Below are 25,289 nucleotides of genomic sequence, written 5' to 3' on the forward strand. Positions count from 1 at the left end.
GTCTTATGCCCTATGTTATAAAGGTGCTAGTGACAGCTGTCACCTTCTCCTTTCACTACCCCCGATTTACACCCAACTAGAAGTAACGTTTGAACATTAAACTGACTTAAATGTGCAATAAATAACCGAACAAATGAGTCACTGCAAAACGGCAAGAGCGGAGGGGCTACGCGTACCAGGAAGAGACGCCAACCATTGTGGCCTCAAAGGCATGCGATTAAACGCTTGCAATAATTACAGCGTTTGTGTGGACGTTTGCATGTCCGCTACGTTGACGTTACATTGCTTCGGTACCCTTATACAACTTTTTGCAATGTTTGTTTCCCCCCCTGCGGCCTACAAGCTCGCATCGCCAACTTAACAGCCAAGCACCTCCTTGCACCATTTCCGCGTTGAATAGCGACTCGTCGAATAAACACACAACAGCTCACAGTCCACACGTAGCCGTTGGCTTTAAGTCATCGAACACAATGGCGGCGTTTTTGGTGGTTTTGTTGTTTGCAATGTAGCCGGCGTAATGAGTGGAGTGGGGTGCGTGACGTGTCTAAATGAGACACACACACACAAAAAAACACACAACTTACCTAGTGCCACTTCGCAGGCTTTGCGCAGTTGGGAGTGATGGGCTTTTTTCACCTCCTTGTCCGCCAAAATCTTCTCCAAAGCTCTGGTGAGGAACATGTTTTTCGTCTTTTTGCCCTCAAACATGACGCACCGGAATTCGGGGCGCGGTGTGTAAATGTAATGTGTGTGTGTGTGTGTGTGTCAGGCTGGAGGAGGAGTGAGGGAGAGGATAAGGGGGTCCGAAAAGATGTGCTTCCCCCACTCAGCGATGTCAGCCCACACCAACAAAAAAAGAAAAAACAAACACACACAAAAGGTGGGCTCAATCCCCGTCAGATGGACATCAACGACCTGCCTCCTGCGCCATGTTGGAGAGGAAACGACGTCACGTTGGCGTGCGGCCGCAGTGAGGCAGCAGGGAGATGCTGCTGCTGCTCGGGAGGTAGGCACAACACACACACACACACACAAACACACATATCTTTCTAACTGAAAGGAAAAACATCACGTGAAGTTTTTATATATTTATATATATAACCGACATTTTTTTAATGTGTAATGCATGCCACTGTTTTGTTATTTTAAGTCATGACACAAAATAACTTTAAATTTAATTTTTATTGAAAAAAATTTGCGTTTTATTTGTATTCATTACTTAAATAAATACATTTAATTATTTATTATTATTATTTTTGAAATTAAATATATATATAATATCTAATTATATTATATATATATTATTATTATTATTATTATATAATATATTATATATTCATTCATTCATTCATTCATTCATTCATTCATTCATTCATTTTCTACCGCTTATCCTCATGAGGGTCACAGGGGTGCTGGAGCCTATCCCAGAAAATATATAATAATAAAAATATATATATATATATAATGATAGAAAATTAATGAATGAATATATATAATTAAATTATATAATTTATATAATTATTATTTATATAATTATTAAATTAAAGTTTATTTTTTGTAACATACCTTAAAATACATCGTTTTGTCAACAAACCTCTTCAATAATAATAATAATAATATTTAGGGATGTCAATTGGTTATCGGTATTAATAAAAATGCAATATCGGTATCTGATTTTTTTTTTTAATGAAGACCGATATTAAGAAAATGATGTATACAACACATATCTGTTCATCAAATTCACACTTTTTTGTTATTTAGAATTAAATTGTGTTGGGGAAAAATTTTGCATAAATAAGAGACAAGATGAGTTATTTGAGAATAATAAATCTTATTAGAAATAATAAATATTATTATCTATATAAATTGATACGTCGTTTCCATAAGGCGCCGGCACTTGTAGTTGTGGCCTTTATTCACAATGCATCATTTAAAAGCCTTTTAAACTGTTTATGAAATAACAAACATGTACAAAGTTATATCTATATCAAACAACGTTTATTCAAGTATATAATAACACACACAAACAGTATATTAAGTCGTCCATACCTGAGTAATGACACAATATGATTCCACTGACAGGTTGTTCCTTACCAATAACACAAAAACCACACACAACTCATAAAAAATAGTGTTACAGCAATCAAGGCATTCATAGGTTTTGTGGTCCATTAAAAAGCCCTTTTTGGTTCTTTACTGCTGAGTCATCAAAGTGCCGCTGGATCATGACTGACAAGTGCTCCAATGGCCGCCGCTTATTGCGAGAAGCTTATTTTTCTGATTTGTGACCAAACACAGGAGTGTATTTATACATATAGTAATGTATCGGCGTCACTGTGGGTGTGACACTTCTTTAGCAGACCCGAGGCGATGGCCTTCACCGCCCTCATGGTCTCGGTGCACGTGGGGTTGATCAGAGACTCCGGAAGCAGGAAGCCGAAGTAGCCTGTGTCCCTCAACTCGAACGCAAACGCGTACGGGATGCCGTTCCTGTAGGCCCAGTCTATGGAACTGCCTGAGCTAACGTCTATGATGAGAGAGGGACACAAAGTATTGTCGTGGTTATGACACATTTTTGTAAATTATTTATAATGTACAAGAAGAATACACATTTTGCCCTCCATTTGGTCTCCTAGGGTAAGGCACACTCCAATAGTAATAATACAACGGCGTCATACGTATACACCAAGGTCCTCCTCCTATGGAATATACTCACAGAGGGTCGTGGAAGCAGGTCCATATCTGTACTTGACTCCATAGGCCGAATAAAGCGCTGTCACTGCATTGTGAGCCGTCGACTCCTACAAAAGTAACACACCCAACAAATAACCATACAGCGAATGGATCCGTTACAATAGCGTTTAATGACGTGCGTCCTCACCACGCAGTTGAAATTGGGGATGGTGGCGTACTTGTAAGAGTACGGGTAGAGCAGCATTTGGGCGTACGCGTGGATGGAGATGTAGGCTTTCACTTGCTTCTTGTTCTTGCGCAGGAACTTAGCCACCGCCCTGACCTCGGGTTCCGACTCGGGGAAAGGGCCACAATACGTGTCGTCGCAGGGGTGGGAGGACGCCCCTTCTTCTATAGACGGTGACACGAGAGTAATTCAGATGTTTGGGCTTGTTACCATGCGGCCCAAGTAAGACTAGTAGTAAATATGTTCCGGATGTGTGGTGGGACAGGAAGTGACATCAAGGGTTCAGAGGTGAGTTTTAGCTTGGCAATGGTTATTATTGTGTTTATTTTCATTACAATTATGATGGGTCGAGTGGTTAGCGTGCAGACCTCACAGCTAGTAGACCCGAGTTCAATCCCACTCTCGGTGTGTCTCCCACTTTCCAAAAACATGCTAGGTTGCTAACATGCTAATTGGCAACTCAAAAATTTTTGTATACTTTTTTTTTCGCTAATTATTGTTAATTTTCTTCTCATAATATTAGACATGGGGCTGCACGGCGGATGAGTGGTTAGCGCGCAGGCCACACAACGAGGAGACCCGAGTTCAATTCCACCCTCGGTCATCTCTGTGTGGAGTTTGCATGTTCTCCTCGTGCATGCGTGGGTTTTCTCCGGGTATTCCGGTTTCCTCCCACATTCCAAAAACATGCTAGGTTGCTAACATGCTAATTGGCAACTCAAAAATTTTTTTATACTTTTTTTTCGCTAATTATTGTTAATTTTCTTCTCATAATATAAGACATGGGGCTGCGCGGTGGATGAGTGGTTAGCGCGCAGGCCACACAGCGAGGAGACCCGAGTTCAATCCCACCCTCGGCCATCTCTGTGTGGAGTTTGTGGGTTTTCTCCGGGTACTTGGGTTTCCTCCCACATTCCAAAAACATGCTAGGTTAATTAGCGACTCCAAATTGTCCATAGGTATGAATGTGAGTGTGAATGGTTGTTTGTCTATATGTGCCCTGTGATTGGCTGGCTGGCGACCAGTCCAGGGTGTACCCCTGCCTCTCGCCCAAAGACGGCTGGGATAGGCTCCAGCACCCCCGCGACCCTCGTGAGGATAAGCGGTAGAAAATGAATGAATGAATGAACAATTATGATGTTGTTATCATTGTGCATAATCCAACCTACATAGTCTGGTGCTTTGTCTCATTGAACCTTACAGTACCATTACTGACACCTAGTGACCAGTGTGGAACACTACAGTTACAATTGTGTGTTGACTCATTAATTCATTCATTCATTCATTCATTTTCTACCGCTTTTTCCTCACGAGGGTCGCGGGGGGTGCTGGAGCCTATCCCAGCTGTCTTCGGGCGAGAGGCGGGGTACACCCTGGACTGGTCGCCAGCCAATCACAGGGCACATATAGACAAACAACCATTCACACTCACATTCATACCTATGGACAATTTGGAGTGGCCAATTAACCTAGCATGTTTTTGGAATGTGGGAGGAAACCGGAGTACCCGGAGAAAACCCACGCATGCACGGGGAGAACATGCAAACTCCACACAGAGATGGCCGAGGGCGGGGACCGAACCCTGGTCTCCTAGCTGTGAGGTCTGCGCACTAACCACCAGACCGCCGTGCCGCCCTCATTAATTCAATGGAAAGTAAATCTATACTGCTATACAAGCTGTACTCTGATTACTATACTAATACTCAAAGTATACCAAGTCCTTTGAGAAGATAAAAGTCATAAAACCGCTCTGTTCATGAGGGGAGTGCTTAATTATGTAATAAGCAAACTGTTGTATTCATTGGTCAGTTCACATGTCATCAGACGTGTGTCATAGCAGTGTCACAAACCCCCCCCAATTGTTTTATTTTTTTGCATCGCCTCTTTGTGATGTTTCGCACCTTTGTGACTGGATGGCTTTGATCCCGCGACCTCTCCCTTTGCTTAACCGGCTCCATTCATATCTGCATTAAAGTCACATTTATAAACAAGAAAAGCTGAAGAATGATGGCAAATGAGTAAACATTAGAATGGATAACTCGGAGCAAAGGGGCCCTGAAAGCGTTGACCGAAGGGAGTTTTCCACCACGGCTAAAGCAGACTATCCAAGGAGGGTGAGTTGAAACCACGAATGGCAGCTTTTGACACATTTTGAGGAGTCAAAAAACGTTTCCTGGTTATTTCAGCCGCACCAGCAATGGCATCGCGGCAAGGCTACAGAGGGTGGCTACCACAAACACGGCGGCCTCAAGCAGGCTCTCTTTTTCAGCGAGAGCTCCAACAGAGAGCTTGCCGCCCAAAACGCCGCCCTGAGGGAACACATGGACAACGAACGCCAAAGACACCACGAGGAAAGGCAGAAGTTTCGCAAAGCTCTGGATGAAGCTCGAACCGGACGGACCACGCCGGAGATGGAGCAGAAGCTCAGAGAAAAGGAGAATGAAATGAGCGTCCTGAAGAACGCGCTGGCCGTCGCTCAAGCGGAAACGGTTCAAGCGCGGAGATACTGGATGGAAGAACATGAACTGCTCAAGAAAGCCAGAGAAGACGTCTCTGAGAGCATGGTGGCGACGGTGAACGCCGAGTGGCAGCAGTGTTGGCTGGTCCGCGAGCAGGAAACGGCGGCCCACCTGCAGTGTCAGTGGGAGAACATGCAGTGGCAGATGGAGGAGATGGAAGCCCATTTCAACTCCAGGCTGGAGAACATGCAGAGACACAACATGGACACGACCGATTATTTCAAGACGGAGATGGAGCGTCTTCAGTGGCACATGGGATGCAGCCTGCAGGAGAAGGACGAGCACATCGCAAAGCTGACCAATGAGAACTGCATGCTCGGAGCGGAAAACGCCGCCATGTCTGGACAGCTCCTCAAATTCGAAGCGGAGATTTCTGAGCTGCAACAAAGTCTCCTCTCTGTGAAGGAAGAGCTCAAGGCTGAGCGGGAATCCAAGATGAATCCCATTGGTCGGGAGCGGCCTGTGACCTTAATGACGGAGACTGACCCTGAGCGTCTGAAACAAGGAGACATTTTGAAACAAGACGAGCTGAACAACCTTCAGGACTCTCTGGAAGCTTCCAGGAGAGAAACCGTCAATGTCAGAAAATACTGGATGGGGGAGTGCGAGCAGCTCACAAAGACCACAAAGGAGAACGCCAAAAACGTCGTCGCCGCCATCGATGCGGAGTGGCAGCTGTTTAAAAGCGAATGGGAGCGCATGCAGACGCGTATGACGCAGGCCTTGCAGGAGAAGGAGGACTTGGTCGTGAAGTTGCAACAGGAGAACGCCTCGCTTGTGGAAGACAACGTGAAGATGACGTCACAGCTCCGAAAATGCGGACTCAAGGACACCCCCGAGATTTGTTTTGGAGGATCCGCTGAAGGCTGAGGAAGCGCTCTAAAAGCGTTTTTGGAATGTTTTCTTCCTGAAAATTGAGACTTTAGTTCAGTGACCTTCTAAAAAAGATACTTTAGATGCCATCACAGATGTGTGCCAGAGGACCAGTGGGAACATTTCTAAAAATAACTCATAAATCATCGCTGTTTCGTGGTTACTTCGGCATATTATTAGTCAGCACATATGCCTATTTAAGCAAATTGTGCATATAAATAACTAAATGAACTAAAATACAAAAGTAGTGTATAATCCATTATGAATGCAGTACTCTACATTGGTCACTAGGTGTCAGTAATGCCCAATTACTAACCTTGAACCGAAGTTTATAGTAGGTTTAAATGATCTCATAAGCGGCATAATAACACTCATTCATTCATTCATTTTCTACCGCTTTTCCTCACGATGGTCGCGGGGGGTGTGCTGGAGCCTATCCCAGCTGTCTTCGGGCGAGAGGCGGGGTACACCCTGGACTGGTCACCAGCCAGCCAATCACAGGGCACATATAGACAAACAACCATTCACACTCACATTCATACCTATGGACAATTTGGAGTCGCTAATTAACCTAGCATGATTTTTTTTTTTAAATGTTTTTTGGAAACCGGCGTACCCGGAGAAAATCCACGCATGCAACATGCAAACTCCACATAAACATGGCCGAGGGTGGAATCGAACCCTGGTTTCCTAGCTGTGAGGTTAGCACGCTAACCACTTGTCGCCGCATAATAGCATTATAATAACACAGGTTACTGTTGCGGCATAGCCAACAACAAGCTAAAACTCAACTCTGAATCACTGACGTCACTTCCTGTCATGTATCTAAAGTTGACTATAGGGGTGTTATTTCATGTCTAGATGGCTCTAATGTTTAATAACATATTTACAAAACGATAACCCTACGATAACTAGGAAAATATTCAATTTATAAAGAAATCCTGCTTCATGAAAATTCACTTAACGTGGTCGGATCTGGAACCAATTAACAGTGATAAATGAGGGATTACTATTATATGGCAGCAAAAAATCCATAATTATAATAATAGGATGGCCCATACTGCAAGATATTCCAAGCGTAAAAATTAATGTCACATTTGACATTCTCACTTCCAAGTTATTCCATCAGTTTGTTAGCAAAAATATAATACATGATACATTATATTCATATATATTGACAGTTACAGAACCTTTGTTTGTCTTGTGTGTCTCTTTAATGGTGTGACGATAACCATAGAAGCGTAAATGAAATTTTGTTATTGTTTTTTCCCTTACATTTTACTTATTTCTTATGTACAGCCCTTCCTTTTCAACTTTGCTTGTTAAGACTTTATAAATACATTGTCATTGTTGTTATTAGTAGTACAGTAGTTATAGTATTTTCTCATTAAACATTGACGATAGCTGCTTCGGTTTTTGTCGTGAAAACCTAAATCCATTAGACACCCATATGTATAAATATATATATATATTTTTTAACGTAATATTAATTTTTGTGAGATAATTGTGCCCGAATTTCAAAGACCGCAAGGATCAGAAAAGGTTGAATTCAGTAGCGTTGCTCGCCTTCATTATCAAATTTTCTTTGGCCCCATGGTGTGTTATTTAGCACGGTGGTAACAATGCTAACAGTTCCGAATCCTACAAAAACCCAAGTTTAACACTCACCACACCATTTGACTTTCCAGTTTCTGTTAGCGTCAACTCCTCTGCAATGGAACTTACGGTTCTTGGACCGTGTCTTCCTCCAGAAACGATCCTACAAAAATAAACAAAGCATATTGAATGGGGCCCCAGTAGGGGTCCCAGTAGGGGTCCCTGTAACCTTGCTATCTATTTAATGCTATATTGTACTTTGGTCCAGCTGTAGTGGTATCCATCCACGTTGAAGACCGGCATGATGTAGAAATTGAGCTGATTGAGCAACCGCCGCATGACTGAGTCATACTGGTAGGACTGCAGTGCCTGTAATATCATAAATCAAAAAAACATTATTATGATCAATAATTATCATTACTGTTCTTTAAATGATAGTAGGTGATGGAGGGACATGGACTAAAATGATACTGACCTCTAGTGGTGTGAGTGGGTTACTACATTATTATTATGTGGGACTACCTCTTTGACAAACCACTGACAGAAGGCGGGTCCTATCCACTCTCTGGCATGGACCCCGCAGTCGATCCAGACGGCCTTTTTCTGGGGGCGACTTCTCTTTCCTAGCTGACATGAGATCAGCGTTATCAGTTACTGTATCCGTTACTCACCTTGTGTGTGTTCTTCTTCCTCTTACCTGAAGGACATAAAGCGGTCGTCCCTCGTAGGACGTCCCGATGGAGAACATGTCCAGCAGGTGAGGATGAGTCGCGTTCAGGTCAAACATCCACTTCTGGATCTTTGATAAAAAAGTACAACTTTTATATTTTAAGTGAGCAATAACATGAAGACTGATGAGAGGTTATACCTCTTCCAGGGAGTGGTAGACCTCATAGTCGTACTGAGTCTCTGACCTACGTCGGCGAGACGAGCGGTGGCCCGTCTGCTGTTTTTCAATTTCCTCCTGCAGGTTGGTGATAAAAACCCTGCAGCACAGTGACATTGATATCATATGATAGCATCACATCACCTGTAGTCTTATTTACTATGGAGTACTTTTCAAAGTGGGTTGGGTTGCCAGGTTGTTAGAGATCTCACCTATATTGGATACCTTCCTGCTTTAAGCTAGCATGTAGACCTCGTGTGTCTCTATGTTTGATGTGCACATCCACTGTAGCATTGAAGCTGATCAGAGAAACACTGTTAGGATGCCAGAGGTCCACCTTAAAAGACAATCACATATTCAAGTGATGATTTCCTTTATGATTTCCAATGATTTCCTTTATTAGCATATTTATTGTACACACATGCATTCACGCGATAAAGCATGGCTGTCCAAAGTGCAGCACGGAAGCCATATTTGCCATTTTAGAACTACAATTTAATAAAACAGCCCGAAAGTTGATTAATGCCTTTAATATAGCAAGATGGGCTGCACGGTGGTCGAGTGGTTAGCACGCAGACCTCACAACTAGGAGACCTGAGTTCAATTCCATGCTCGGCTATCTCTGTATGGAGTTTGCATGTTCTCCCCGTGCATGCGTGGGTTTTCTCCGGTTTCCTCCCACATTCCAAAAACATGCTAGGTTAATTAGCGACTCCAAATTGTCCATAGGTATGAATGTGAGTGTGAATGGTTGTTTGTCTATATGTGCCCTGTGATTGGCTGGCGACCAGTCCAGTGTGAAACCCACCTCTCGCATGAACTTTTATGTCGTTATGACTATTTTCTTACATTTTGTCGTTTTCTTTCTTGACATTGTGCAAGCCTTTCCTTGTCAATAACGACATTTTATTGCATTACGATTTTTTTTTTCACCTACAACTTGACTCCTAACATTTGCGTTTTTTTCCCTCGAAAATAGCTAACTTTTTTTCCCCCCTAAAATGACTTTTTTAATGGTAACATTAGGACGGTTGGCCGTACAGCCCAGTTCATCGTAACACGACTTTGGTCTCGGAACATTTGGATTTCTGTGTCATCATATAGATTTTTCTTCGTAAAAATTACAACCTCTCTTTAAATCAAATCTCTTTATTTGACTTTGTTCTTGGAATTTTATGACGGTTCTAGTAGCATCATGTCATTGTAAAGATCAGTCCTCGTAAAATGGCTAATTTTCCTCTCGTATTAATCGCAGTTTTTGACGTCGTTCATGTTTTTTGGTCATTGTACAACACTTTGATCTTAACGTCATTTTGTTCTCATAACATTATGACTAGGGATGTCCGATATTAGCTTTTTTTTTTTGCCGAAAACCACTAAGTCGATATTGTCCAACTGTCATTTCCAATACCGATATCAGTTGATATCGCATTTTTATGCTGATATTGGTCCGATAATTATCGGGCATCCATAATCATGACTCTTTCCCAAAACAAAAATCTCTATGTCGATGATGTGCCATCTTTGTAGTAAAAACAAAAAAAAAGGAAGCGTCCATTTTTAACGCCCCAGCTGGCATGCATTGATTGCAGCAAGAAGCAGAGACAATCAGGCTGGCACACATGCTTGTTAATGTATCACTTCGTTGTAATGGAATTGTTTATCCAAGCTGGAAAAATGCGGCGTCCTCCACTATGAGCCCAGTCGTATACACCATATGTTTAGTTTGGTCACATGACCAAAAACATTCATTATTACACTCTTCATTTTGTTTTCCTTTTGGTTGCCACTGTTTGTGTATGCTAGCAATAAATTCATTTACGTGTTGTTGCGGCGGCGGCTGTGCCAAAACAGGATGAGGAAGACTTTATGGTTCAATAAAAGCCCGTAATTGAGTGTCATCCCACATAAACGCTCTCTCTCTATACGTGTGCTCCATTACAGAAGTATTTGTCGCTGGCGTTATTTGGGGGCAGCCTTCTTTCCGCCCTGCCTTGTCCCGCACTAAAAACTTTGCCACCGGCACCGGAGGCGTTGCAGTGTGGCTATAAGCTAATGAAAACACGCGTCTACAGCTGTCCAAACACTCGCCACCGCCGCTATGGTTCACCTCGGAGCACTGTGTCGAAAAAACACAGTTTTATTATGGGAACAACATTTAGTATTACAATACAGTGACTACATAACTGTATGACAATAAGAAAAATGCGAAACATTTATGTAATATTATGACATTGTGTACTATTATACTATTAAAAAGTATTAATTTTCAAAGAAATAAGTTAAAGCTCTATAAGGATATGGGATGCCATTATTATATACAAGAACATATTTGTTGAAATGGACAAGTGGTTAGCGCGCAGGCCACACAGCTAGGAGACCCGGGTTCAATCCCACCCTTGGCCATCTCTGTGTGGGTTTTCTCCGGGTACTCCGGTTTCCTCCCACATTCCAAAAACATGCTAGGTTAATTAGCGACTCCAAATTGTCCATAGGTATGAATGTGAGTGTGAATGGTTGTTTGTCTATACGTGCCCTGTGATTGGCTGGTCACCAGTCCAGGGTGTACCCCGCCTCTCTCGCCCGAAGACAGCTGGGATAGCCTCCCTCCCACATTCCAAAAAAACATGCTAGGTTAATTAGCGACTCCAAATTGTCCATAGGTATGAATGTGAGTGTGAATGGTTGTTTGTCTATATGTGCCCTGTGATTGGCTGGCCACCAGTCCAGGGTGTACCCCGCCTCTCTCGCCCGAAGACAGCTGGGATAGGCTCCAGCACCCATGCGACCCTATACATATATAAGCGGTACAAAAATTAATTAATATTTGTTGAAATATTATGAGAAAAAAAATTGTAAAATGCACATTTTTACACAAAATAAAGTTGTAATATTACGAGAATGTGTTAAAAAATAACTGTAAAAAATATGAGATAATGTCCAAATATTATGGAACTTTTTTTAAAAATGTATTATCGAAAAAATAAATGTGTTATTCATTCATTCATTTTCTACCGCTTACTATCACAAGGCTCATGTGGGGTGCTGGAGCCTATCCCAGCTGTCTTCAGGCGAGAGACGGGATACACCCTGGACTGGTCGCCAGCCAATCACAGGGCACATATAGACAAACAACCATTCACACTCACATTCATACCTATGGACAATTTGGAGTCGCTAATTAACCTAGCATGTTTTTGGAATGTGGGAGGAAACCGGAGTACCCGGAGAAAACCCATGCAAATTCCACACAGAGATAGCCGAGAGTGGAATTGAACTCGGGTCTCCCTGCTGTGAGGCCTGCGTGCTAACCACTCGACCACTACGCAGCCCCATGTCTTATATTATTAAATAATGCATTTTTTCCACACAAATACAGTCGTATATTATATGAATGTGTTGAAAAAAAATAACAGGCCAACCTTAATGTGTTGTAGAATATTCCTGAGCGTGTTCACCTCCTGGTCGTTACTCGGAGTGATCCTAAAAACCTGATCTCTGCAGGAAGAAGAAGAAGTAAGTGTTAAGTTACTACTCCATAGTTCCATAGGTGTGTTGCCCTACTTGAGACAGACGCTTAATGGAGACCTTTACCGACTTGTGTTACAGCAGGTAGCGCTGTTGTATGAATGGAGCTGTATGTTTATTGTTGTGCTTGCTTTCTTTGTCCATGTCCATGTATGGCATGGAAACACGTCTTGGGGACAATTTGCTGGTAAAAAAAAGCAAAAGCAGACCCTGTATACCAGTCAGGGTGTAAGTGTTCCATAAAAAGTCCATTATAAGGGGCACGGTGCGGCACTCACCTCCACCCAACTCCTGCTTTAGTTGACATCCATCCAAAATATACGTTGATCTATACCAGCCTCTTCATCAAAGCTTCCTTTGATGAAGACGCCATACTGGACATACATACGTATGTACCATATTTTCATGCGCCTCTTTTGCTTTTTCTTCGGCTTATTCCACAACATGAAAACTGAGTGTGCATTTTATAATCAGTTTGAAAGGAGAAGGTTACACTCGGTGGGGAAATTTTAATAGTTTAATAGTGTTGTATTTGTTTAGATAGTTCAGTTCATCAAACTGAAAATTATGCTTCAAAAAAAATTTTTTTTTAGTTGGGAACTGATATTTTCCTGAAACTTATTTGTTTAAATAGTTCAGTTAGCACAAAAGCAACAAATATCAAACTGAAAATTATGCTTTAAAAAAAATTCTTCTTTTAGTTGGGAACTGATATTTTCCTGAAACTTATTTGTTTAAATAGTTCAGTTAGCACAAAAGCAACAAATATCAAACTGAAAATTATGCTTTAAAAAAAATTCTTCTTTTAGTTGGGAACTGATATTTTCCTGAAACGTATTTGTTTAAATAGTTCAGTTAGCACAAAAGCAACAAATATCAAACTGAAAATTATGCTTCAAAAAGTTTATTTTATTTTTTTTAGTTGGGAGCTGATATTTTCCGTTTTCTTTGGCTTATTCCACAACATGAAACCTGAGCGTGCATTTTATTTTCCAAATATGAAAATTGTAAATAGTTATTTGTATATTTTTGTGTTGTATTTGTTTAGATAGTTCAGTTAGCACAGAAGCAACAAATATCAAACTGAAAATTATGCTTCAAATTTTTATTTTTTTTTTTAGTTGGGAACTGATATTTTCTTGAAACTTTTTGTTTAAATAGTTCAGTTAGCACAAAAGCAACAAATATCAAACTGAAAATTAGGCTTCAAAAAATTTTTTTTTTTAGTTGGGAACTGATATTTTCCGGAAACTTTCTGATGGAAGACAGGAGTCTAGTTTTTTTTTTGTTTTTTTTTAAGTAGGGTTATATAGACGTAGAACACAACATTCTGACCTCGAAAGATCAGTCCAAATCGTCAAAAATGGCCGGTATACTTCTTTATACTGCGTTTGTGTCATTTTTATTCATAATACTCGAGCTGTCAGCCATCATGCCGTACATTGGAGAGTACCTTTACGAGAGCTCAGTTGCTCAGTGCGAAAAATGTCTTTTTAGTTGTGTGAGGTTGTAATTTACCAAATAAACAGCATTTTTATGTTTTGCTAGTTTTTATAACAGGTGTATTGTGGACAAAGTTTGGACACCCCCCATTTAAAGTGTTTACAAAGGTTTGACCCTGTAACAGATTATTTCTTCTTCCATTGTTTCCTATGGGGAACATGGTTAGTAAATGCAAAAAAAGGACTGCATGTCAGTCTAACAACAACAACAACAACATAAAGCCTGTCTTTGTTCGTGCTAGATGAGAAGATCTTTGCACACATCTGATTGCAATTGCATCCCATCCTGTCCCACACATGAATGGAAAGAAAGGAAAGGGGGGGGGGGGTGTAGGAGGAGGGGGTGTCCTCTTACTTTACTCACCCAGCATAGCGGTTCTTGTAGAGAAGTCCAGCAGCACCAGTAGTGGGACATAGCAAGCTGCTGAAGATTATCACACAAGGCAGTAAGAAAAAAAAACCCAACAGGCACCCTGAATAGTGCATCATCTTTGCAGTACAATTTTAAAAAGTATATATTTTTACAACTTTATCCCAAAACTACTTCAGTTCTCTACTTAAAAAAAAAAGAAAAAGTCCTTTGAGTTCACACCTGATGTGCAGGAGGTGCCAAAAGTGTCCAGGCAAGAGTAGGGGGGAAGCATTTAGCACCTCTAAGCAGTAGCAGCGGCGGCAGCGCTCTTTTAAAAGAGGCAGCGGGTCACGTGGTACGCGGCTGGTAACCGGAGACAGAGTGTGCACCGCGCAGGCGCGCGTACACACGCTGCTTGAACGTAAACACTAAAAGTAACAATTGTTTGGATGCATTATTCTCATTATATCACAATTTTTACAATATAATACTATAGTAATAGACCAATACTACTACTACTACTACTACTAATAATAATAATAACACATCGGATAATATAATCATATAAATACAATAATTAAGTGTTTAATACATTATGAAGCCCATACATATAACAATAGTATATCATTATTAAGAACATAAGTACAAAATAAATCTAGTATTTCAAAAAATATATATAATAGATAATATTTACATATATTCCAAGTAGTTTTGATTGTATTATGAGGGGGGGAAAGTCATTTTTGTGAATTTTTTTTCAGCATTAATCACCATCATATTTACTAGTTGTTTCTTTAACTGAGTGTAACTTTATTTTGCAGTAGTAGTAGTAGTTTTGATAGTATTATGAGGGGGAAAAAACTCATTTTTGTGTATTTTTTTACAGCATTAATCACCATATTTTCTAGTTCTTACTTTAACTGAGTGTAAGTTTATTTTGCAGTAGTAGTAGTATTAGTTTTGATTGTATTATGAGGGGGAAAAAGTCATTTTTGTGAATTTTTTTTCAGCATTAATCACCATTATATTTTCTAGTTGTTTCTTTAACTGAGTGTAAGTTTATTTTGCAGGAGTAGTAGTAGTAGTTTTGATAGTATTATGAGGAGGAAAAAGTCATTTTTGTATATTTTTTTCAGCATTAATCATCATCATATTTTGTCGTTGTTACTTTAACTGAGTGTAAGTTTATTTTGTAGTAGTAGTAGTAGTAGTAGTTTTGATAGTATTATGAGGAGGAAAAGGTCATTTTTGTGTATTTTTTTTCAGCATTAATCATCATCATATTTTCTAGTTGTTTCTTTAACTAAGTGTAAGTTTATTTTGCAGTAGTAGTAGTAGTAGTAGTAGTAGTTTTGATAGTATTATGAGGAGGAAAAAGTCATTTTTGTGTATTTTATTTCAGCATTAATCATCATCATATTTTCTAGTTGTTTCTTTAACTGAGTGTAAGTTTATTTTGCAGTAGTAGTAGTAGTAGTAGTTTTGATAGTATTATGAGGAGGAAAAGGTCATTTTTGTGTATTTTTTTCAGCATTAATCATCATCATATTTTCTAGTTGTTTCTTTAACTGAGTGTAAGTTTATTTTGCAGTGTGTTATGGGATGATTATTATCATTATTAGGGTACATTGGCAATGTATTGCATTAGCATAGCATTGACGGTTAATTTCATATGTTTCTTGTTGTGGTTTGCAGTGGTGTACACGGTATTATACGGGAAGCTAAATAGTAAATGTAAATAAGCTTTCAATTCACTTGTACACTCACTAATAATAATACATAATAATAATAATAATAATAATAATAATACACAATGTTTTTGAGTATCCTTGTCTCTCCGAGACGGGTGTTGGTGTCGGTGAGGCATTTCGTCTTAAAGTGAACACAGCAAGTCATACTGTCGTGTTCCAACATGGAACACATGCAACACAATTGCATGGGACCGTTTATGTCTTGTATCTATATCTACCCACGCAGGAACCCCTCCCTATGATCCCGTGTTTTTCCATTCCTCTTGTTTGATCCCGCACTTACTATCTCCCAACGTGGTGATTAAATACCTAAAGTCAACCGCCGGCCCTTTCCTTTTTCTGATTGTATGGTGGCAGCACATTTTTCACATGCCTGTGTGCAATGTCAGCGGCGCGCCACCTGTTTTACACCCAAATGACTGTACTGTACATCGATGGTACATCGCTCTATGTAAGGTCCTATTCACACAACCGTATACTGTACAAGGTAAAAATATAGGTCTGCACACAGACGTATATTCATAAAAAATAGCGGTCGAAACGCTGCAGCGGCTTTCACTTAACGTTGCACAGAGGTGCAGTAAATCAACATGTGCAGACCGTGAAGGTGTGAATGAACTCTTTGAGGCTCACATATGGGCTCACAACCGGGCTTTTAAAGAGCTTCTTTTGGCTGACCCCGAGCCTGACGACGAGCACGCACCTTTTGAACTTTGACCCTGAAGTAAAAAGTGAGGCAGGACAAAGTTGGACCTTTGAACTATGGAGGCTTCATCAATATAAACATATTGGGAGACATTTTGTTTCGTTTTTGTTGTTGTTTTTGCCCCGGAAATGACTTTTATTTATAATATATATGTATTCATTTTGGGCAACAACAGGATGGCACCCTTATTTCATTCAGTAACATTTGATTGTAAGTCAATAGCGGCCTCTAGTGGTCACAAGTAGATATTACAATGTAAAAATGGCATTAGTTGTACCAAATAGAGCCACCAGAAGTCGCTATATGTCGTAAGTTAAAGCTAATTTAATCAGCAGTCGTAAAAATATTCATCAATTAATCAGAAGTGTACGTGTTTATTCTGTAAATATGTTTATTTCCAAAATTAGTAGTTTTCTACTTTTTACCCTCGACATCTCTAAACTTTAATCTTTAATTTAAATTGATTGACATTTATTTTTGCTGCGTTTTATTCCAAACCGGAAGTGAGCCAATCCGGCCACAAACAACCAATTCAATAGAAAACAGACTTTTAAAAAATACAAATATATAACTCTTGATTCAATTGTCGATTATTGTCGCTGTCAAAGTGAGATTTACTCACTTTAAGTGAGGTTCTTTAAAAAAAAAAAAAATAAAATCAGTCGGAAAATTTAGCTTATTTTGAAAGGCCGAACCAGAAGTTAGCTTGTTTAGCGATTAGCACTTGACCGCTACTTTGCATGAAGGAGTGCAGGGAGGCAGTATCCGTATAAAAGTCACATGGACTCACTTTAAAAACCGGCGTACATCCTTCCCTGTGTCCGTTTTCACTCCACTATTGGATTTATATCACTTTTCCTTGCATTTTCGCCACCTTTTCGCTACTTTTTTGCTAACTTCCCGTGCGGCCCTTCAGTGACCACCATGCTACCGACACTACACAACTAAAGAAGGAGTTTTGAACATTTTGCTTTGGTGTTGTTTTTGTTCAGCCACAATGACCGAGGAGAGCAGGAGTGAGCACAGGACTGAAAGCGGGAAGGATTTGGAGAAACAGCTCCGGTTACGAGTGTGCGTCCTCAACGAGCTTTTAAAGACTGAACGGGATTATGTTGGCACACTGGAATTCCTCTCGGTGAGTTTTTGGTGCATGGTGCAACATGCTATTGTCATGCACAATACTCTGTAATTTATCATGAAAGTCATTCAAATCTCAATATGCATTTAAAATAAGTTAACTGTATGCAATTTCTGCATCATCAACAAAAATCTACATTAAAAAAACACACATATTTTCACACCGCAAGGCATGCTGGGTAGCTTGTGCTACTTTCTACCCCAATTTTGTCATGTTTGTCACATTTTTGCTAGGTTTCAAAATATGTTAAAGTGGTCATCATTTATACAAGTAAACATTTTTTTTCCTAGTTCATATTGTTGCAGCGACCTCACAGCTAGGAGACCAGGGTTCAATTCCACCCTCGGCCATCTCTGTGTGGAGTTTGCATGTTCTCCCCGTGCATGCGTGGGTTTTCTCCTGGTGCTTCGGTTTCCTCCTACATTCCAAAAAAAACAAACAAAACATGCTAGGTTAATTAGCGACTCCAAATTGTCCATAGGTATGAATGTGAGTGTGAATGGTTGTTTGTCTATATGTGCCCTGTGATTGGCTGGCAACCAATCCAGGGTGTAACCTGCCTCTCGCCTGAAGACGGCTGGGATAGGCTCCCTCCCACATTCCAAAAACATGCTAGGTTAATTAGCGACTCCAAATTGTCCATAGGTATGAATGTGAGTGTGAATGGTTGTTTGTCTATATGTGCCCTGTGATTGGCTGGCCCGCCAAAACCCGCTTTAACCCGCTTCTCGCCCGAAGACAGCTGGGATAGGCTCCAGCACCCCTGCCCGCGACCCTTGTGAGGATAAGCGGTAGAAAATGAATGAATGAATGAATATTGTTGCAGCTGGACTACCCAGCATGCTTTGCGGGCATTTGGAAACACCACTTTTAAGTTTAGCACTCAGTTGCTCTTTATCACCTTAGTTGATTTATGTGATGCGTTATCTTGATACGGATGTGTATTTTTTGTTTTGTCGCACCGTGAGCAAGTATGGCGTCCTGTTTTAGCGCTTGGCAGTGCCATGGCTCGTATGCACCAATTTGGCAGGATCTCTGCGGGTAAAAGAGACTTCAGACAAGGCATGGTTGTTATCATCTTAAAGGGGCAGTCGCGCTCCTGGGGAGTCTCAGGGGGTGATGAAAGACCCGAACCCTTTTCATCAACCTGGACACAAGACCTGGTCTGTGTCTAGAGGTCAGGACAAACCAGCTTCCAACCGTGCCACTCCCTGCTGGGATAATCCGCCACAAGGCTTATTGCTCCAGGGGTGAAAGGAAAAAGGAAAAAAAAAAAAGTGCAGAGCGAGTCGCACGCTGTCCATGGGGCGCAGGGGGTGTCTTGTAAACCATATTTCCTGGAGGAGGAATTCCTCCGAGGTTAGGAAAGGCTGGAGAACAATGAGGTGGTCGGGAAAAGTTTCAAGAAGTTGAAGCGTGGAGCAGATTCAGGTCACATATAGAGGATCTTGGACTAGCGTTTTTGCAGCATGTTCTTCAAAACAAAAATGCATAAATGTTGCATATGTAGGAGCCTTGACTTGTGTTTTTGCTGTAGGTCTTTCAAAATAGAAAAGTGCTCCTCTCATATATAGAGGATCTTGGACTAGCATTTTTGTAGTATGTCCTTGAAAGCAGAAAAAAACAAAAGGATCTTTGACTATCTTTTTGCTGTAGTTTCCTAAAACCGCCAGAGTGCTGATGTCAAATAGAGGATCTTTGACTAGCGTTTTTGCTGTACTTTCTTCAAGCTGCCAGAGTGCTGATGTCAAATAGAGGATCTTTGACTACTGTTTTTGCTGTAGTTTTCTAAAACCGCCAGAGTGCTGATGTCAAATAGAGGATCTTTGACTATCTTTTTGTTGTAGTTTCCTAAAACCGCCAGAGTGCTGATATCAAATAGAGGATCTTTGAGTTCTATTTTTGCTGTAGTTTCTCCAAACCACCATAGTGCTGATGTATATAATAGAGGATCTTTGACTAGCCTTTTAGATGTAATTTGTTCAAACTACCAGAGTGCTGATGTCAAATAGAGGATCTTTGACTACCCTTTTTGCTGTACTTTCTTCAAACCACCAAAGTGCTGATGTCAAATAGAGGATCTTTGGCTAGCATTTTTGCTGTACTTTCTTCAAACCACCGAAGTGCTGATGTCAAATAGAGGATCTTTGACTACTGTTTTTGCTGTAGTTTCTCCAAACCGCCAGAGTGCTGATGGCAAATAGAGGATCTTTGACTAGCCTTTTTGCTGTACTTTCTTCAAACCACCAGCGTGCTGATGTCAAATAGAGGATCTTTGACCAGCTTTTTTGCTGTACTTTCTTCAAACCACCATAGTGCTGTTGTATAATAGAGGATCTTTGACTGGCCTTTTTGCTGTAATTTGTTCAAACTACCAGAGTGCTGATGTCAAATAGAGGATCTTTGACTAGCCTTTTTGCTCTACTTTCTTCAAACCACCAGAGTGCTGATGTATAATAGAGGATCTTTGACTAGCGTTTTTCCTGCAATTTCTTGAAACCACCAGCGTTCTAATGTCAAACAGAAGATCTTTGACTATCTTTTTGCTGTAGTTTCCTAAAACCGCCAGAGTGCTGATGTCAAATAGAGGATCTTAGACTACCGTTGCCAACAATGTCAACAATCTGATGAGTTCTTTCTCTCCGTGTTTGCGGTTGTGGTGTTGAACAGATAAACACGAACGCTGGAGTGAAGCGTTAATGAAGATCCTCCAAAGAGCTTTTCATTGTCCATGAAGTGGTCCCTCAGCGTCTGTCTTCCTTCCTTCCATAATGAAAGCCTACTTGACTACAAAGTAGCGGCCATGCATTCGTTTGAATTGATTTAACTTGTTTTACATACGACATGTATGAATTTGACACAACTTTTAATCATCTCTTTGAAGAATAAAATAATGAATATGTATTGTTTTTGGTATAAGAAAGTGGGACCGTCCATAGAGAGTTGCTTTTGTCCTCCAGACCATTGGTCAAGGCAGGAGTTCCTTCATTCTTCCTTCCTTCCTTCCTTCCTTCCTTGCCGGCCCTCCCCAGCTTTACATTGTGCTGTTTCCTGCTTTAGCCAAGTAAAGGTAGAGTCCACGGGGACAGGCCCGAGGGGGCAGGGTGTTTTTTTTTTTGTTTTTTTTTTAATTGCCCTTTGACCATGCCTAATGAAATACATAAGCACTTCCCTTAAGCTAGGCATGATGGGAAGTTCCGTGTCACTTATTGTGTTATTTCATGATCAAATTAGAGTGCTGATGTCAAATACAGGATCTTTGACTAGCCTTTTTGCTGTAGTTTCCTAAAACCACCAGAGTGCTGATGTCAAATAGAGGATCTTTGACTAGCATTTTCCTGTCGTTTCTTCAAACCACCAGAGTATCAATGTCAAATAGAGGATCTTTGATTAGCCTTTTTGCTGTAGTTTCCTAAAACCGCCAGAGTGCTGATGTCCAATAGAGGATCTTTGACTACTGTTTTTGCTGTAGTTTCTTCAAACCACCAGAGCGCTGATGTCAAATAGAGGATCTTTGACTATCTTTTTGCTGTAGTTTCCTACAACTGCCTCAGTGCTGATGTCAAATAGAGGATCTTTGACCAGCATTTTCCTGTCGTTTCTTCAAACCACCAGAGTATCAATGTCAAATAGAGGATCTTTGATTAGCCTTTTTGCTGTAGTTTCCTAAAACCGCCAGAGTGCTGATGTCAAATAGAGGATCTTTGACGACTGTTTTTGCTGTAGTTTCTTCAAACCACCAGAGCGCTGATGTCAAATAGAGGATCTTTGACTATCTTTTTGCTGTAGTTTCCTACAACTGCCTCAGTGCTGATGTCAAATAGAGGATCTTTGACTAGCCTTTTTGCTGTACTTTCTTTACTTTTTTCTGTACTTTTTTTTTAATTGCCCTTTGACCATGCCTAATGAAATACATAAGCACTTCCCTTAAGCTAGGCATGATGGGACATTCCGTGTCACTTATTGTGTTATTTCATGATCAAATTAGAGTGCTGATGTCAAATACAGGATCTTTGACTAGCCTTTTTGCTGTAGTTTCCTAAAACCACCAGAGTGCTGATGTCAAATAGAGGATCTTTGACTAGCATTTTCCTGTCGTTTCTTCAAACCACCAGAGTATCAATGTCAAATAGAGGATCTTTGATTAGCCTTTTTGCTGTAGTTTCCTAAAACCGTCTGCATGTCTTCGATTAGTGCATGTCGCTCCAGGAAACCAGTGACACCATTTTACGACTAGTTGGTTCATGTTAATATGGAAATATATTCCCCATCTACTCATCACATAGCCATTATTGTCTAAATAGCAACACAAACGAGTATAGCGGTGCTGCACGAGTGCCGCCGACACCGAGCATCATTAAGTGCAAGTCACGATGAGAACAACCTTCCCATGTTGGCATCAGTAGTGGTGGCTGTGTCCAAGATGCTAACGCAGCGGGGTCTTCCACTCCCCCCCCCCCCCCCCCCCCCCCCCCCCCCCAATTGTCGCCGAGATGGTAGGAGGCCACAGTCGGGCCGACTAATCCCGAAGCAGTCATTAGATGAACAAGCTGGCTGTTTGACAGTCATGCTTGGCAGTGCCCCCCCCCGCCCCCCTTTAAACCTCCACTTCTTGTGCCCAGTCACCTCACGAGGTCCATTCAGTGTACGAGTGAGGGCTTCTTCTTGACAGGGATTGCCAGGAATTGTGGATGGGGGGGGCTGTGAGAGTCTGTCACTGTGGGCTAGTGGCCAGTGGCCAGTGCTGGATTGTTGCGGTGCAAAAAAACATGAATATATTACATTTTTATTCAACTTTTATGAGGGGAGTGGTAAATAATGTACTTGGAGGTTTTTTTTTTTTAAACAAACTGTCTGACATTGAGGCTGCACGGTGGTCTAGTGGATAGCATGCAGGCCTCACAGCCAGGAGACCCGAGTTCAATTCCACGCTCGGCCATCTCTATTCTTTCTTAAGAAAGGCGTGGGGAAGAAAGCGTAAAATGTACCACTTCCACACAGAATAGGAAGAGAATTTATTTTTACTCTGTCATGTTGGATCTAGGGCTGCGCGGGTAACGAGTGGTTAGCACGCAGGCCTCACAGCTAGGAGACCCGAGTTCAATTCCACCCTCGGCCATCTCTGTGTGGAGTTTGCATGTTCTCTCCGTGCATGCGTGGGTTTTCTCCGGGTACTCCGGTTTCCTCCCACATTCCAAAAACATGCTAGGTTAATTAGCGACTCCAAATTGTCCATTTTGGACTTTGGAAGAAAACGTAAAATGTACCACTTCCACACAGAATAGGAGGAGAATTTATTTTTACTCTGTCATGTTGGATCTAGGGCTACACGGGGGTGGAGTGGTTAGCGCTCAGGCCTCACAGCTAGGAGACCCAAGTTCAATTCCACCCTCAGCTATTTCTGTGTGGAGTTTGCATGTTCTCCTCGTGCATGCGTGGCTTTTCTCCGGGTACTCCGGTTTCCTCCCACATTCCAAAAACATGCTAGGTTAATTAGCGACTCCAAATTGTCCATAGGTATGAATGTGAGTGTGAATGGTTGTTTGTCTATATGTGCCCTGTGATTGGCTGGCAGTACAGTATGTATACAGTATACAGTACAGTATGTACAGTACAGTACAGTAGCCCCTCGTTAAGGGCAACTCAATGTTAATAGATAGAATATATGTATATGTAAACATTTATGACTTACCTGGTACGCATTATATAACACCTCATAGTCACCTTTACACACCTATTCTAAACTACTTTTATTCTAAACGTGGGGAAGAAAGCGTAAAATGTACCACTTCCACACAGAATAGGAGGAGAATTTATTTTTTGGATCTAGGGCTGCACATCTATCTGTGTCTATATGTGCCCTGTGATTGGCTGGCGACCAGTCCAGGGTGTATACCCCACCTGGGATAGGCTCCAGCGCTCCTGTGTGAGGATAAGCGGTAGAAAATGAATGAATGAATGAGTCAAGTCGGGGGGGAAGTGTGCTGCAGCTACAAATACAGGAGAGGGTGCTGTTTCACAAGTTCATTCACTTAACATTTTCCAGCAGGAAGATGCTTCAACAAAAGAGGAACTACTGTATGTAACATACACAATTTTATTCATCAAGTAACAATAATATCCAATTGAGTGTGTGTCTTTATTATTGTAGTAGCAGACTTATTACTGCCCCCTGCTGGTATGGCGACTTATTTCCAGCACAAACCTTTCTTCCGTAGGCATTTTCTGCTGCGTCGTCACTCATAGAAAGTCAGTCAGGTTACTAAGCATACCTTCACAGTCTGGTGCTTCACTGCCATTAGTTTTCTTTTTGTCACAGAAAAGCCCTTTATGTCTATTTCTGTTTAAAAAAAAAAAAAGGAAACCCACATCGACCTGAGTTTGAAAGCAGACGCCGTTGTTTATGTGTGTTTTTACCGCCTGTGACAACAAAGCAAATGAGTGAATTATGTGCGCACAAAAGAGCCACTCTGTCCAACAGACTGCTGAAAAAAAAATAAAAAAAAGCCCTATTCATTCTTCTCGGGTGACAGTTTATGCTGCAGACCAATGCCAATGAACTCTCATTGGAGCTTTTTCAATAGCAATACATCAGCCGCTGCAACACAAGCTGTAAAACTCTCTGTAACATAATAACTTCATAAGTGTTTTGATAGTCGGATTATTGCTTATAACTTATGTGTTTTTATTTTAGGAAGCCCGATCGTGAAATATGAATGCACCAGCAGATGTTTAATCGGATTTAATTTTTTGGAGTTATTTCTGCATGGCTTTGTTGTTGCTTATTTCAAACGTCGTGTTCTTACTTGTTTGTTAAACTGTATCTCGTAGACATGCTCTCAAAGATAAGCACGGCGAAAAAGGGAGTGACGGCTCTTCCGCTTATTGTAATCGCTCAACTGTGGAATCGGTGCCAAGCAGAATATTGCGTAATGTCCATTCACAAAGTGGCCCCGGCCTGAACTCGCATGCCAGTCTAGCGTGAGACGTTTCTTCTTCTTCTTTGGAAAGTCCATAAGGAGGCATGACGTGACTATTTTAGACCATTTTTGGCAAATTGATGGACAAAGCACGCTGTTTATTATTCATATAGAATGGATTATTGCACCAGAGTTGGCATCCCTAATGACATCATATGCAATATGCAATAATACGCTCATATTCAATACAGATACTATGTTTTCTGGGAGTAATGGTAATGGTTTAATTTCATTTGAACATGCATCAGATTGCAATTGAATGCATCACATAATCAGTTCACAGTTCCACATGTCCAAAAGGAGTAGGAAGAAGCAAAGCTTATTAAATCCTACCCCTCCATCTGGTACTTTTACAATCAGTAACTGTTACATTTGTTCACTTCCTGCTTTCTTAATATAGTTTCCGTTTTTTAATTTTAATTTAATAAAATTAAATAAATAATATTAATATAAAAATATAAATAAATAATACATAATAATATATAATTATAATATAAGGTAAATAATATATATATATAATTATAATATAAGATAAATA

At 40.8% G+C, this 25,289-nt stretch overlaps 3 protein-coding genes across 9 annotated transcripts in view; 2 read left to right on the forward strand and 1 right to left on the reverse strand.

Moving 5' to 3' along the window:
* arfgef1 (ADP-ribosylation factor guanine nucleotide-exchange factor 1 (brefeldin A-inhibited)) overlaps positions 1–967 on the reverse strand; it is a 35,139-nt gene extending 34,172 nt beyond the window's left edge. For both annotated transcript variants that reach the window (XM_058059624.1, XM_058059623.1), the window contains exon 1: positions 585–967. In XM_058059624.1, the coding sequence (XP_057915607.1) occupies positions 585–708 (124 nt within the window). In that variant the 5' untranslated portion in view covers positions 709–967. The remainder of the gene's footprint in view (positions 1–584) is intronic.
* prex2 (phosphatidylinositol-3,4,5-trisphosphate-dependent Rac exchange factor 2) overlaps positions 1–25,289 on the forward strand; it is a 110,524-nt gene that overhangs the window by 12,684 nt on the left and 72,551 nt on the right. For 2 of the 6 annotated variants that reach the window (XM_058059625.1, XM_058059631.1), the window contains exons 1-3: positions 57–670; positions 770–1,006; positions 17,626–17,768. In XM_058059625.1, coding sequence (XP_057915608.1) covers positions 622–670; positions 770–1,006; positions 17,626–17,768 — 429 coding nt within the window. In that variant the 5' untranslated portion in view covers positions 57–621. Of the gene's footprint in view, positions 1–55; positions 671–769; positions 1,007–8,176; positions 8,263–8,611; positions 8,666–8,785; positions 8,879–12,231; positions 12,311–17,625; positions 17,769–25,289 lie in introns of those variants that run through there. The other 4 variants (XM_058059630.1, XM_058059629.1, XM_058059628.1 and 1 more) reach the window with 4 other exon arrangements.
* Positions 4,757–8,157, forward strand: LOC131108597 (golgin subfamily A member 6-like protein 22). Its single transcript, XM_058059707.1, has 2 exons — positions 4,757–5,034; positions 5,107–8,157. Exons 1-2 carry the CDS (start codon positions 4,951–4,953, stop codon positions 6,307–6,309), a joined length of 1,287 nt encoding a protein of 428 aa, XP_057915690.1. The 5' UTR covers positions 4,757–4,950; the 3' UTR covers positions 6,310–8,157.

Source organism: Doryrhamphus excisus, chromosome 21 (assembly GCF_030265055.1).
Source record: "Doryrhamphus excisus isolate RoL2022-K1 chromosome 21, RoL_Dexc_1.0, whole genome shotgun sequence".
Classification (NCBI taxonomy): Eukaryota; Metazoa; Chordata; class Actinopteri; order Syngnathiformes; family Syngnathidae; genus Doryrhamphus; species Doryrhamphus excisus.